At 23.7% G+C, this 17,253-nt stretch overlaps 1 protein-coding gene across 1 annotated transcript in view; it reads right to left on the bottom strand.

Moving 5' to 3' along the window:
• Window positions 1-17,253, bottom strand: part of LOC129612415 (uncharacterized) — a 106,053-nt gene that overhangs the window by 40,898 nt on the left and 47,902 nt on the right. Inside the window, exon 8 of the mRNA XM_055525997.1 lies at window positions 1,564-1,694. Within this exon, the coding sequence (XP_055381972.1) occupies window positions 1,564-1,694 (131 nt within the window). The remainder of the gene's footprint in view (window positions 1-1,563; window positions 1,695-17,253) is intronic.

Genomic DNA, 17,253 nt, shown 5'->3' with positions numbered 1-17,253 from the left:
AATAGAGTTTTACCTCAATTATGTTGAAGAGCTGACATTTTACTTTTGGTTTTTCGAAATTTTTATGTTTGATTTTGAGTTTTAGTTTTGAAACTTATTCAAGGTACTTTATGAATAATTTTAATTAGTGCCAATAATGTAGATTTGTCAAAGTTATCTATCCACAGAAGGGATATTACAATATTCATACGAGTCATATTCAAAATTCCACTCCAATTTACTTGAATTCGGACAGAGCAGTGTAGTTTAATTAATGTGAAAAAAATTTCTCGAAATTTGATAAAATAATTTTAAGGAAAAACCATAAACAACCGTTCTTAATTCCCTTCTATTCATCTAATATCATATAATAACCCGACATCTATTCATTTAATATCATATTTTTTAATCAAAATACTAAAACCATCCAAATTATTGCATTTATGCAAAAATTAACAATTTTTGTATAACGTTATGAAGAATTTCACGTGCTATAATTTGAGTTATTTTAAGAATTTCAAAGTTTAAATAATTCATTTTAGTGTTGTATGATTTTGAAAAATCTCAGATGGATAGTAGATATTTTGACTGTGATAATGAATTAATTTTTTTTTTAGTAATTATTTACATTTCTTTTAAAATTAAAATAAAAAAGTTGATTCAAATTAAATCTAACATAAAATTTTAGATTTGTTAGTAAAATTTACGTTGGAAAATTTCGAAATCTAAATATTTTAAATGGTTTTTTGAAAAATTTTAAGTAAAGCTAATTCTAGTAGTACTAATTTCAGAAAGTTGGAAAAATCTCAATTTTTTCCTGATTGGACATAGCAAATTTTGCTTCAATACCACAGATATAATATTTTAATTTGTGATTTATAGATCATTTCTTTTAAAGTGAGTGTATATTCTGGCTTTCTCAATTAAATATGTAAACACTTTGTGTACAGAAAATTATGATTAAACTAAAATAACTCGTAAAACATTATGACCTACATCAATAAAAGTATGATTTTTTTTCAATCTTCCAGTTCTTTATTTAATAATGTCATAAATGTGTCAGAAACAATCAAAAAGTTAAAGGTTTTGAGGCACTTTTTTGTTTTCTTTCTTCTTTTTCTTCATATATATATATATACGAGTATAAGTATGTATTTGTGTGGGTATACAATTTTTAGAACTTTTTAAAATCAATTTTTCAATTTTTATTAAACAAATAAAGTGAAAATATATCGAATCCTTGTTCAGATTATAAATTTTTCACTTTTTTTTTTTGGATCATATTGCTCCTTTTTTTGTTCTTTTTGTTTGTGATTTTTTTTTTGTTTCGGTTTAACTTTTTTCAATCTAAAATTTCAAAAAAGTTCCAAACCAATAATAAAAACAAAAATAACAAAATATTATGAGTTCCTCTTTTGCAAAATACTTAATAAACGTTTTAAGGATATTTCCGAAAAAAAAACAAAAACAAGAATATAAAAACACAAAAAATAAAAGTAAGAAAATCAAATTACTTTAAGTAATAATAATCTAAATAGGAAATATGTAAAGGAAATTCTCTAGAAAAATGAAATAAAAACTTACATTATGTAACCATAACAATTTCCTCCATTGGGGATTCGATTGGACGTGACATTCAAAATAAACATCGTCACCCTCTTTTATATCGACCGGTGATAATGTTGAACCTAATCTTAATGTGACCAATGGTGGATCTGAAATTTTATAAAAAACAAAAAGAAAAAATATGAGAATAAAAAATTTATTATTGAAATACGAGAAAATTTTAAAGAATTCTTATAAAATGAAAAGAACAAGGACAAATCAGAAAAAAAAACGAAAACAAAAGGAAAAAGGAAAAAAAAATTAAATTTTTAATAACTTTTTTAAGGTCAGTTTTTTCTACTTTATTAGATTGGTTTTTTTTTTGTTTTTACTTTATTTAGAGTAAAAGTCAATATAGATTGAATTTTTCCTATAATATTTTTGATTCCTTAAAAATTTATTTATCTTTGGTTTTTTTTCTATTTCATTTAAAATTTCAACTAGCTATAAATATTTTAATATAAAAAAAATTTTAAAATATTTTTTAAAAAATGATACTCGTATTAATAAAATGAAAAGTTTATAAAATTAATATTAAAACTTTTTAAACAAATAGAAATCCTTAAACACACTTGAGTCTTTGGAAATTTTTGTTATCCAATTCTTATTTAAAAAGTTTTCAAATTTTCGAAAATTTTTAAGTTCGCATCCAATATGTGAAGAATGTTTTGAGGCTTTCTGTACAAATTTTTTTATGAAATAAGTTTTATTTTATATTGAAAACATAATTATTTTTGATATTTTTATTGAACTAATTATCAAAAGGCTATCCTTTAGTCAAATTTCATAATATTCTTGACATTCTATGGGGCGACTGATTAGTTTCTTAATAAAATTCCAGATGTTTTCATAAACTACTGAAATGCCTTATTTCTTTAACGGAATCGAATATGCCTTTCTTTTAAGTGATACATCAAATAATATTCTCAATAATTTATATTAAAACTTAATTTAAATTAAAAGAAGAATAGGCAGAGTTGACAGTGTCAGCTTTGTGATATCTGTACTGAATGAATACTGTTTCACACATAGAATCTGCACTGTTTCACACATATTCCTGGTTTTTTATATGAATAGTTTCGTTATACATATGTATATGTCGGTCACCACATACACCCAAAATATTTCAAAGCAATTTTATTGAAAATTATCGTCTTCGAAAACTATCGAAAACTTCTAATCTATTGAAAACTGTAATTTCAATAGTTTTAATAATACACAATCAAGTGACTTTTGAAGTTGAATGGCAGCTACCACCGCAATTCAAAAAATTTTAATTGAACTAGTTTCATTGTAAACATAAGAATCCTAATAAAATATTTGCCTGTGCAAAATTTCATACTGAAGATTCTATCATTTTAGAGATCTAGCCAGATATAACTTTTGATGTTCGTGATATGTTAAGTTCTTCTACTGAAAATGATGGTTATTTTACCATAGTTATATTTGCAAAATTTCAGTACTGTAACTTGACCAATTTCTAAGTTATTATCAACTAATTTTTTTAATATAATAGCCTCAATAATATATTTGCTTGTGACAAATTTCGATACTATAACTTCAATTATTTCTAAAATATATCCAAATAGTTTTTGAAATTGTAGGGCAGCTACCCGAATCACTGTCTCGTTCACATCCAATTTAAATGAAGTTCCGGCATTTACTTTTATTATCTATTTGTGAATTTGGTGAATTTAGCAGAATTAGTTTTTAAGTTTTCTTTGGAACTGACAGATAGACGGACAGACATTGTTAAATATATTTAGAATTCGAAGCTGACAAAAAACATATTCTTCTGTCTATGTATTGTATTCTTCGTAAATGTATTATATTCTTCGAACATACGTTCAAATTATCAATTGAAATTTAAGATTCAATTTATTTATTTTATTGATTTCGGTGACAACCCTTGAAAGTACCTCAAAAACATATTTGCATATATTTGATACTATTAAATTATAATTAAAAAAATTTCTTAACTAATATCCTTTCAAATCATTTCTTATCTAAGAAGAAATATTAAAATTGATATTTTTTTTTCATAAATTTACCAATTAATATTGAAAAATTTATTAACAAAAATTGTGTTTATATATCGCATTTCCGTATTTAGTCAAAGATTTACTCTTTAATATTTATTAAGTCAATATATTAAATAAAAAATATTTCTAAATTATACAAAAATATTTTATTGAAATTTATTACTCAAAATTTATTCTCAATTAATTTAGCAAATTTTGAAATTTTTCGTAAATAATTTTCATATCTCTTTAGATTTCAATCATAATTTATTTAAATGAAATTTCTTAAGAGTTTTTATGTGTTGTTTAATTTCTTGTATAATATTTGCACAAAAAAATAAAAAAAAAAACAAAATAATGCAAAATTCCTTCTATTCCCAGGATTTAAGCAATTTTCATATAATTTATTTAATTTAATATTTAATATTTATTATTTATTTAAATTTATATAAAAATTTTTTGAATAGTAAAAAAATTTATAATTTAATAATAGTTCTGAAAATTGTTATTACATAAATATTAAATTAAATTTTATATTTTATAAATTTTAAAACCAATATTGGAAGTTTAAGTCTTTGAGGTTTTCTATTGGAATAAAAATTTTTTGTTTTGAATTTTTTTTATCCATTTCTTTCATTTTGCTAAACACTTTATAATGATCCATTTAGCATAATTATGCAGTGTTTGTTGTACTAATTGTTTGTGGTTATTGAAATTCCAATTACATGCTATTGATTTATATGCTTTGCTTAGAGGATGGTAACTAAGTAAGTTTTATTTTACTCCATAGTTTTTTTGCAATATGAGAATCAGTCTTTAACATGAAAATTTGTAAAATATTTAACATCGCTCTATATTATTATTCTTAGATCCGAAGGTGAAACGTGTTAAAGTATGACGTCTCCCACAATAAAGAAAGGTCAGTTTGTAAAAGGTCTATGCTAAACCTAGCATAGGTCAGTTTGTAAAAGCAAGAAAGAACTTTTTAATCTTTCAAAATATGAAAATTACGATCAGTCTTCAACAGTTTTAGCCCTTTAAAATTTAATTTTCATTATCTGTTTTTTATCATATGCTTTACATGCCTTGTTACTTGTTACAGTTCTTCATAATATAAATTTTATAATAATCAAGGCATGGCACAAAGTAAAGTCTTTATTAATAGATTTTATATAATGAATTTTAACTAGAAAGTTTCGAATATGTTTAGAACCTGATTATGCCATTTTAGAGGTGCAAAATATTATGTAATAAAAATTATGTATGTTATAACATACAATATATAACATCTTTGTTTAAGATTTTGTTCTACAGAAGATTGGAAGTTTGCATATTTCCAGGGATTGAATAAAAAATTTAATGTGTATCTGTTTTTATGCAAGTTAGCTATACTATAACATTTATTATTTTAAAATTTATAATATATTATTTATACCTCAGAATGTTCAATATTTCAGATTAATGACGTCATTTTACAAATTTGTAAAATGCTGTCCTTGGACCAAGCGAATGCCATGGAATTTTTTACGAATTTTGCACGAAACAGAAAAACTTGTTCTTATTTTTAACAAATGTTCATATACCTTGGGCATGCTTATTTTATTTAATGCTTTTTGTAAGACTTTAGGAAGAGATAGTAGATTTAAGAAAATTTTTAGAATATAATTATAGATCCAAACTGCGTAAGCAAAAGAAGGCTTTTCTTTGTGTAGGGCTGACTAAGTTGTGCTACATAAATAGCAATTTATAGAAATTTCTTATATAACATTGTGTGTAGATATTTTTGCGATGAGCTGCGTGTATTAATTTGTGTCTCCATATTCGTATCAATTTAATTATAAAATAGTTTTCTTTTATTAGACAACAGGTTCCATAAAACTCATAAGAGTAATAATGTATGTGCCCAGGAATTCAATTTCATCTAGATCAAATAATTTGTTGTCTAAATTTATAATAATATAATTATATTATTGTGTACATACATACGTAATATTGTAATATATTATATTGTTCATATATAATTTCCTTTCGAATATAGTATAACTTTAAATTAAAATTTCTACTAACACAAATTATATTTGATTAAATATTTAATATTTGAACAATGTGACTTACATAGCAGAAAAACATTGCTTGTTTTTGGTGAAAATAATTTCTAAATGAACAAAGAAATGCAATTCCAAAGATATTCTAATAATAAAACCTTGTATTTCTAACAATACAGCTATGAATGGTACATAGTGCATTAAATTTCAAAATAATTAGTTGTCTTGATAAACTAGTTAATTTATTCATTGATAATATTATTAATTGTGAATGCGTTCTCATTCTTATTGTTATTGCCATGCATGTTTGTATGCTTATTTAATAGATTTGAGACAATAATCTCATATAACTAATTTCATATTATAATTTAGTGCAATTTGTAATATCATATTACAAATCATATTCGATTGCATATTAAATTAAAATGATTATTCACTTAGATGAATACAAAATGAGCTTGTATAACATTATCATTCTTTCTGATTTTAATAATTATAATATATTATTTTTGTTTAATAATTATTTATCATTTTTATAATAATATGTGATATACATAGCTATCGTGTATTTGTAACTTTTATTCCTCGATTACTGTAAAGAGAAATGGTGTTTTAAATGAATAAATTCGAACAGAACAAACGGCTTGTAATGTAGAACACTTTTCCCTTTAACAGGTGAAATTGTCGCCATACTTATAATTCATATACAAGTAAACTGTAGTTAACGAACACTATAACTACGTACATTTTTTAGAATGATATTATATTACGCAATAAAAAGGTATTACATATTTTCAGGATGCAAATAAAAATTACCAACAGAAACATTAATGTAATGTATTCGACAGCTAATTAGGTGAGTTAAGAAAAATAGTCATATTTTTTCGGTGAAAAGATATTTAAGCTTTTTATTCTTACAGAAATTTATAAGAGCTTAGAATTTCAGAGATACAAGATATCGAAAATCTAGACGATGGGGAAAAGAAAAGTTTCTAATGAAATAAATTATTTTCGTATAATAAATAAAAAAGTTTTTCTTGCATTCTCGGAATTTAAAAAGTGTTTGTGGGTTTAACACAATAAGTAATCAAAAGATGTTTTTAAGGCTTTGACGATAATCTTTAACTTTGATCTTTAAGTAAATTCAATAATTTAAAGTTCAATAGTTGATTATTTATATAGGCTTGTAAAAACTGTACAATGTGTTAGCTTTGAAGGCGATTTCGTTTTTTGTTATGGGTTTATTCCTATCGATGAATTACAAGTTTTATGTTTTATCATATTTTTGAGATCAAAAGCTTTGAATCGAATTTTTATTGAGGAAAATATAGCCTTAGTTAAATGAAGCATCTTTCAATTATTCGGATAAAATCTTTAGGAAGAATCAAGTTTATATAAACATAAGATACCATTGCATTTTTAAAATAAATTATGTGATCAACTGATCAAATTTCGTACTTCTTAGAGCCATGAGTAGAACATTCTCCAAATCTAGCCAGAAGCATACTTCTCCAAATCTAGTAAAATTTTAATTCTATTTGGAAAAATGGTAATGATTTATTCTTTTGTAAGAAATATAATTATATAGTTTTTACTTTTTTTATAAAATTATTTGGAACGAATTAAAATATTTTTATAAATGTAAAGTAGAAATCTTTTTAATCCAGTCTGTTGACTTAACTTGTAAAATTTTAAATTTTATAAAATTTAATTAAATTCAGAATGTAATCTTTATCTACATGTGTGTGTGTGTGTAAATATCATGTATAAAATTCTTTATGTGAATTAAATTTTCTACCTATATTATGTTTGTTAAGAGTTATTTCAAATAAGTGTAAAAACCAGATTAACACTATGCTTATCAAATTATATTTTGAATATATTTAAAAAATATAAAAAAAAAAAATTGAATAAATGAAGTTTATCTCAGTGTGACTCCATTTTAATGAAATATTCTATAAATATCTATCAGACTTAATTTTGTGTCTTTATTTTCGTTTTTATATAATTTTTTTTTTTTGGGAAATATTCTGCTATTTTCAATTAAAAATGTTTTATAATAAATTATTTTAAAATTAATATAGGAAAATGTAAGGAATTTTCTTTTCCTATATTCAAGTATATGTACATATATTATAAAATATAAGGAAAAGGAAAATTTTCTTTTTTATTATATGTATGTACTTGAGAGATATGTAAGTTATGTTCACAGTAGGTGAAACGATAAGCCTATTATATAAAATGAATATTCTTATCCTAGATATTTCTATATTATGCATTAAAAAAAATGAGAATGCATGTTGTTGTTACTCTACTGTAATGTTTAAGTACAAGATGTGACAATTTGCATATACTTTCGAAATATCTGTATTATTTTATAATTCATAATTTTTTCTTATGACCAATTCTTGAAAATAAAGCGCTATAACAGTCAGGTTTGTTGCCGATATCGCTTTTAATCAGTTATTTATTTTTCTCATTTGCCATAAGAAATATTTTGGTAATTCAAACTACTATTTTTTAAATAATTCTTTAATAAATTTGTTCAGAGCATGAAAGTATGGACTGTGAGTTTGTTTTGTTCTCAGCTGTTTTGGTCGAAAGCAAAAGCCCGATTAACTTTAAGATATAAAAAGCTTTTGGTTAATTTATTAATAATTTAATTGTTAGAGTATTAATAATTTTCGGATATATTGTTGGTTTACATAATACATGTATTTGGGCTTAGGAAACTAATCAGAATTTCACTTGCAATTTTTAATGGAATTATTGAAAAGGAATTCTTCATATATAAGATATAGATTTTTACAAATATTAGATAGTTGGAACAATTCAGAAAACTTTGACAAATTATTTGCACAACGAATGGAGGCGCACATAGTCCGGTCGAGCTTTCAACACTACTGAAAATGCGACAATAATTTACAACTTTTAAGAAATCCCCAATAAATTTGCGAAACAGATTTACGTGTTTTGAGATTATCAATTAGTTACTACAAAAATTTCCATAAAATTTATCAATATTCTAAAAAAAGTAATTTTGTTGAGACAAATTGTACCTGTTTTTTTTTCTTTTACAAAAATGCATATTTATAATAATAGAGCAAGAAATTTTATATAAAATTCAAAATTTTCTATTCAAAAAATATTTTATATAAAATTTAATTGCATTTGACAAAATTATATTATTATGTAGCTATATATACATATAGGTAAGTACATTATACTTTACATGTGTACTTAGGTTTTCATTTTTATTACACAAAAACTCTTTCATTTCTTACATAAATAAAATAAAGTTTTTAGGATAATGCGTTATAATTTTTGTATACCTATACAAAATTATATTTTGTATATATTAAATTTATGTGTGTGTGTTTTTATACTACTATATACATTACATATTTAATTTTAAAGAAAGAAACAAAAAATAAAGAAAATAGAAGTGTGATAATTCAAAATGAAGAAATTTCTATTCATTGAATTAATCACTTGCAGAGCATGAACATAAACAAAATAGAAATAATAAAAAATATTATACTACTTATTATATACTTACATAATAGTATTATATACTTACAAGTACACAAAATTATGATATGTAAATGGGTAACTACATTATATATATGTTTTATGAAATTGTAAGTGGGTGAACATACCTAGATATATGTATGTAAAATGTATAATATGAATGCTACTAATTATGATTCTAAGATTTCAAATTAATTTTAATTCGAAATGCGTATTTTTTGTTTATATTGTCCGTTTTGTGCTGCCATAAGTTAAGTTTCTTATAGACATGTGTGCCAAATAATTTTTCAAATAAGCATTACACTGTATAATGCAATTAACCTCAAAAAGAATTTAAGATATTTGAATAATATTTAATTATATAAATTTTGCTGTGATATACGGCCATAATATTGCTAACTGTGTTCTAATTCCAATGGAATAAAAAAAATGCAAGGAATTCGAAAGTTCCCTGCTTTTTTTTAAATTTCGAAATTTTACGCTTTGAATATCTTCGAGATATTTCAAATAACGTACGATAAGATTAATTCTTAGCATATTGTATCCGAATAGCACTTGAGAAGGAAGTCAAAGGATTATTCAGGATTTCTGATGAATGTTGGTAATTTTTGCCAATTTTTTTATTAACCATGTGGGTATTGTTAAAAATAAAAGCAGAGATAGACGGACGTGCATTTTTGTTTCACCCCTAATTTTTATTTATCCAAAGAAGTATTTTTTTTTTACTTTAAAACTAAATTTAGAGACAAATTCTATGAATTTTTTAACACAAATCAAATTTATATTTTTTTTTCAATTTTTCAATTTTTTTTATCCTATTTTTTTTTTGTTACTTTTTTTTTAATAAATTAAATTAAGGTTCTATCTTTTGTGTCTAATGTTCCAAGTGATTAATTTTTGACAAAATTTTAAAAACAATAAAACTAGTGAACGGAATATTTTTCTTTTTTTAGGTTTTTTTCAATTTTTTTAGTTTTTGTTTTTTGTCTGGTGTATTTGGAGCGTAAAAAATATATGATGGAAGGGGAGCAGTTTAAACCTAAAATATAGTGATAAAAAATTTATTTGAAAAATTAATATAATAAAATGGTTATAATTTTTGTTGATTTGATTGCCGGCACTAAACGTTTATAATATTTTATACAGCAAAGATAGCAAAATAAACTTTATACATTTTTATATAAAAATTGCTATAAAATATTTGAACAATTTACAGAAAATGGAGTTAAAGTCAGGAAAAAGAATAAAAATATTGTACAAAAGAAAAAAATTAATTCAATTCCTTTAATGGAAAAATAAAGAATAATGAATTTCAAGTGTCGTAAGTGACAAAAAAGGAAAAAGAAAAAAAAATTAAAAAAGTTCAACAAAATTTTTGCTTTTTAAAGAAAATTCGAAAAACGATGGTTAATAAGAAGTGCAAATTTTATTTCTAAAATTATAGGGTAAAAGCTTGCAGTGTTATAGTGAATCGCAGTATTGAAAGTAAATTGCAGTCGAAAAATTTGTCGGACGGCTTGTTTGTTTTCGGTACTTGAATACTTTTCACCTTTCCAAAACTAACATAAAACAGAAAATATTCGTAAAGAAATTGTTTTATATTGGAATGGAGTGTTAAACGTTTCTATAATTTTTATTACTAGCTCCTCTTCTTAAATATTTTAAAAATCTATTTTAGAAAAGAAAATATTATTATATGTGTTTGAGTACCGATTTATTGTTTTCGTATTTGAGACTAAATTTCTAATAAACAGGAATGCAGTAATAATTTTTTTAATTTGTTTTGAAAATCAGATTTTCGCAGACATTCATAGAGCATTCAAATAAGTAAACATTCAAATAATTTTCTAATTGACGGCAATATAGAATCGTTTAAGGCTGTGAAACAGCTTGTGCTCTCTATTCGTAATGGAAAACAATATTTGTTATACTACATCAGTAAATTTCTAAAATTTCATATTTTTCATTTTTGTTATTCGCTTATTTTTTGTTTCTCTTTTTTTTTCTTTTTTGAAATATGGAATATTTTTATCGTCTTGACATTTAACACAAATCAAAGGATATTTTTGCTTCGTGTTTTTTTTACATGACGAAATTCATAGCACGCGATTTTTTTTTTCAATTTTTTGTATTTTAATATTGTAAGAAAAAAAAAACCAAATTTAATATTTTATTCTATGATTTTTTTTTGTCTTCTAAAGTTGGTTGCTTTCTTGGAACAAAGCCAAAGGGCAAAAATCTAAAAATTGTAAATAAAATTTATTTAAATTTTATGCTTTATTTAATAATACAGTTTCTTTTTTTTTTTTTTTGTTTTTTATTTTGTTGTCTCTTTTCTTCTTTTATAATAATTGAATTTAATATTTTTACATTTTAGACATTTTCTTCTTTTTTGTTGTTTTGCCTTGGTTTCGCGCGAATTTGTTTTACTCTATGATTTTATTGTTAAATAATTTGTATTTTTGCTCTAATGAATTCGTCCTGGCTTGTTGGAATTTGTTTTTTTTTTTTAATTTTTTCTTCTTGTGTTTTGGGAAAACAAAACGAATTAAGTTTTTTTTTTATCTATAGGTTTTAAATTGGTAAAACAAAGCAACAGAGAATAAAAAGCAAAAAAAAAAAATATGGGGAAAAAAATTATTTTGTTAACACGCTAATTTTGTTAGCAATTTTTTTATTATTGCTTATTCAATTATTTTTTTTTTAATTTAACAAAATGATTGTTTAAAAACAATTAATTTGCAATAAATTATGAAATGAACAGTAAACCAGATTTGTAGAATTTTGTGATTGACATTTTATTTAAGAGTAGGGGTGTTAAATAATGTTGGTCTGTGTTTTTAGTTATGTTGGTCTAATTATAAAACTCACTTAGAGTTACATAATTTAGGGTCTTAAGTTTTAAATAAATAAAGATAAATAAATTAATCTGAAATAAAAAAATATTGAAACTATTTAATTGTAACTGAATTATTGAATGTCGCCTATGCGGAAATATTACATGAAAGATATACCAATAAAATCATTTTAATGAAAAACACTGTTGAAGTGCCAATAATTACAATTCACTCCGTACCCACATATTTAAATAAACTGTTCCTTTGGTTATTATCGTAAATTTTAATATGACGAAACTCAATTTATATCAAAATGGAATCAGCACCGATATTTATTGAAAATTGATTCATTTGAGCAAAGTTTTATTATTATTAGTGTTGTGGTTATTATTCTTAACCTGAGAAATGTAGACACGATAAATTGTGTAAATGCCTCTAAAGTTTGCATGATTAAATAAACTACAATTAGTTGAAAACAGCTGAAATTTCATTAACTATAGTGTTGATGAAAATAAGGAATTAAAACTCAAGTCAATTAGGTTAAAATTTTAATGTTTGCATGGGTTTGTCAGCAACTGTAAATTCATAAATATGTACGTAAGTATATGGTCGATTGTAGTATAAAACAAAAAAATCAATTAACATAATCTGGCAACAATTTGTTTTATTTTTCATTTATTAATTTTGTATTTTAAATGTAAATCAAGGGGTGTACCACTCGACACCAATTCAGTTTTTATTTTTTTTCTTCATTTTTGTTTTGGTTAATTTTTTTTAACGCCCAAAAAAATTTCAATTTTTTCGTTTTTATTGCTTTTTCTGCTTTGTTTTTGTAAATTTTTAGTCCTTTTTTTTTGGTTTGTGTGTTTTATTTTCTCAGTTCTTTTTTTAATTTTTTTATATCTTTTGATTTTTTTAATACAGTTACCTTGATTTTTTCGTTATGTTTTTGTTTTTTTTTTTCATTTTATGAATATTTAATAACAATAATAATACCGTTATTTTGTAATGTAATGTGTTTCGTTACATTAAAAAATTTTCTCTTTCTTCGGGATGTTAAAACAAAAGCATTGAAATTATAAAAAAAAAGAAAAAAAATATTATGAAAACCAAAATGCTAAAAGAGGGCGTGTGAAAAAATTATTTTAATTTAAAACATAAAAAATAATAATGAAAGCGTTATAACACAAAATATCTAATGTTATAGCTTAACATGTATGCATGCACTCTCCTAATATAGGATAGTGAAGGATGGAGTGAGTAAGTGAAAAGTAAGTGGAAAACGTGTCTTTAAAAACACCATTTTGTTGTTATTTTTTTTTTATGTGTTTTTCTGCTTTTACTTTCAGTTGACGTGTATGTTGGTATCCGAATATTTTAAATCCTCAAATCAAAAAGAGCGAGAATGAAATAAAAACAACAACGACTTAAAAAACAAGAGAGAGAAGAAAAGCAAAAAATTGTATTTAAATTTTTAAATAACTGTTATTGTTCTGTAATTTTACCTTCTAACTATTTTTATCATTTCTTTTTTTTCTGTTTTATTTTTTATTTCAAAATATTATTACTAGTTTTAAACAGTTATTTTACAGCAGAAACGAGTACTAAAAATATAATAATAAAAATAGTTTTTGCGATGCCTCTATGTGAGTTGTTGTTCAATATAAACTGCTTATCTATGTAGCTCAAGACCACATTGTTAAAAGAAATTTTGCATGACATTTGTATGGTACTCGTATTGAGTTTTTAAGGATATGAAAGTGTGAAAGGCATGTGAAAAAATAATTTATAAATGAAATGAAGTTAATCAAAATATTAAAGCAATCAAGAAATTGAAAAGAAGAAAATGTGTGTGAGAATGACAAAGAAAGAGATTGAAGAAAGTGTAAAAAAAAAACAGAAAGTGAATTTTTTAAAGTGGCAGTACGCAAACTGAACTGATAATAAGCGCATATATTTAATTTTTAGACAAAGTAATTAAAAATTTATTCTTAGTTCTTTTGCTCTTACAATATTGATGCATAATGCAAAAGTAAAAGCATATTTTGCATAACTATCTTTAAAAAGAATTTTGTTCATTGGAATCTAATGATATCCAAATACCTTGCTGATATTCTAGTTTTAATTTTCGGAAAATATTATGTAAATTAAGCGAAATCAAAAGAAATAATAAGCAAATCAACTTTTCTTGAGAAAATATGAGGTTTTCATAAGAAGTTGGCTTAAAGTAGCGCATTGTAGTACGAGTTTTTGAAAAATATTATACATTTATTGTCATCAAAAATTTTTTTTTTTTGGAATCTTTTTCTTTAGTTTTTTGTTAGTGTCTAATTCTAGGAGATGAACAATGCACTGGTTCATATAACAACCAATTTTAATGATTATTTTGTCGTTTTCACATTATGTAATACACCGTTTTGCAGAAATCGTATCGTTCTCGACCTTTGGAGAATGTTCGTGGTTGAAGAATGGTCGTGATTTCTTTAAAAGAAAAGTGGCAGGTTAAAACTGCCTTGTTGGAAAATACTTCTATTAAAAATTTATTTTTGTGTACTCGAGCAGATGGATGAAGATAACCAAAAAACTAATAAATATACAAATATTGTTTTCTAAATTTTTTAAAAATGTGCTAAAAGGTAATTTTTAGCAGTTGCTATTATAATTTAATTTTATGATTTTTATAATTGCTATTAGTAATTTAACTTTATGCTTCGCATGACCATTAAGTTTAACACAAGTTTAAATTTATGTACTTTTAATTATTTTAAATAATTGCAATGAATTAATATCTAAATTTTGATTTACTGATATTTTGTGAAAGTGAATTTAAAATAACTCATTTTATCTGCATTGTTATTTCTTTCCTCATTTTTATTTTTGCTTTGTACTCAAAAAAATTTATTTCAGAAATTTATTTAATAAACTTTTAATGATTTCTCTATATATGTTTATATTAAGTTCAGAAAGCGCGGATTAATGTGTTACAAATACCTATATAATCTTAATATCAAAATATCTAATATAAAATTTTTGCTAAAATTGGCTGAATGTAAGTTAACAATTACAGAATATAAATATGTCGTAATGTAAAATTCTGATATACTTGTGTTATAATAGTTAGAGTGTGAATGAATGCGTGGTATACGTAGGAACGTATAATTTTTTGTCATAAAATTTTATTAGAAAAATATTGGTATTAAAATGGAAAGGAGGTGAAACGATTATATGGTATGTGAGTTTAGATTAAACTCAGTTGGAAATATACAAAGCCGTTACATGATATTTCTGCCTCTCTAAATGTATTTTATTTAAGTCTTATATTCATGAATGCATGCAAACATTATTACTTTTAGCACTTTTCCAACAATTTTTTGAAAAGTGCTTATTAGTTTCACTCTGCCCGTCCGTCCGTGGACACTTTTTTTGTTTACAAAACTTTTACACCCTTGAAGATAGAAAGCTGAAATTTTATATGTACATAGATCTTTACTAGAAACTTACTTCCGTAGAACAAAATTTTTACCTATCTCCCCCCTCTAGAAATTATACAACCCCAAAACCCTAAAAATGGTCTTTTTTAACTATTTGTTGCAATGAAACCATAAGCATTTTAGAAACTTTGCAAACGCACAAAGGCAGCGGCTTGCTTCCCCTAGCGCAGTATATTATAGTTAAACTTTAGAAAAACAAAATGGCCGTTCAAATTTACCGTTATCTAATGTCCTTTTTTTCCAAATTTTTGATTTCGTTTTTCTTCTACACCCCAGACTGTAGAAATTTTAGGAGCTTTTCGACATTAACAAATAGTTCATTTCATCAGAAGAAAATTTTTTTCCATCTCCACCGCCTCTCAAGTTATCGCCCCTTAAAATTTCTAAAATTTGAATTTTTAACGCCATATATTTCCGAAACCGCAAGCTTTTTCAAATTTCTATAAACGCAAAAAGTTAACGGTAAATTCTATGACATTAAAAAATATAATTATTTTTCTTAACTCACACAATTAAACCTTTAAATCGAGGATTATGTTAACCCCACTTTATATTAATTTTAGCTTTATTTCAAAGACTGCATATATGCATCATCCTAAATATATGCAATCCTAGAAATAGTTTTGTATATGAATGAAAATATTTTTAATAGTGTGGGAGGTGTACATAGACTGTATTTAAAAGCAGAACTTTCACTTGTTGAAGGGAAAAGTGCTACAATACAAACCATTGGTTTGACCCAACTTTATTTATTAAAATTATCAAATTTATAAATATTATATACGAAATTATTATTAATACTCGTAGTATCAAAAGTCAATAAGTGTAAATATTTTTTTGTAACAAGTATTAATATAAAATTTGTTTTGTTTTTGCTTTCGATTTTCCAATGCATAATTGAGCTTATTCATTGTATTCATGTGTAAGGTAAAATTTTCAAATAAAGGGAACGTTTAATGAAAAATTTAAAAAAAAATTAGTTTACGTCGAAATTTATAATGGTTTGACGGTTTTCGTGTTATCACAAAATATTATAAAGTTAACAATTATACATCGGAAAATTTAATTAGATTTATTTCATTTTTATATTTTTTTATCGGTCAAGGACATAGTTTATAGGCTATCAGATTTTCCTTCAATGGTTAGAAAGTTTGCGTTTATAAACCTTAGACCTAAGAAATAATCAAAAAAATTTTTTGCCATTAAATTTAGCATAAATTTAGGAGCTTTAATTGATTTACTTAATATACCCAGTATACATATAAATAATTTTTAAATATGTAATTAATTTGCAAGCTCAATTCGGTAAACTAGTATTTGTTTACAGTTCCTAATAACAGAGGAAGTAATTTCTAAATTTTCTTTTATAAAATAGTATTTGTTTTTCAAGCATATTTTAATATTTTGAAAAACAGGAATTTTTGTCTTTTTATTTATAGGTAAATAAGCATGACAAGAACAAGGAACGGCCAGTGTATGATTGTTTACCCTATATAATTTTATTATCCTATTATTATAATTATTATCGTTTACATAATCCTTATACGTATTAGAAAACTTTGTCTCGATTTCATTTTAATTTACATTGTATATGTAAAAAACTCTGATAATATTTTTAATTGGATTCGTGTCAATACAAATAATTATACAATACATGTATATAAATATGTTATATATGCAAGTTTGTATGTATGGATGTAATATTAAAGACTATATGTAAATACGATTAGGTATGGTTAATAAA

This window comes from Condylostylus longicornis, unplaced genomic scaffold (assembly GCF_029603195.1).
Source record: "Condylostylus longicornis isolate FDR11 unplaced genomic scaffold, ASM2960319v2 ptg000072l, whole genome shotgun sequence".
In the NCBI taxonomy this organism is placed as follows: domain Eukaryota; kingdom Metazoa; phylum Arthropoda; class Insecta; order Diptera; family Dolichopodidae; genus Condylostylus; species Condylostylus longicornis.
This window is presented reverse-complemented; position numbering and strand designations above follow the sequence as displayed.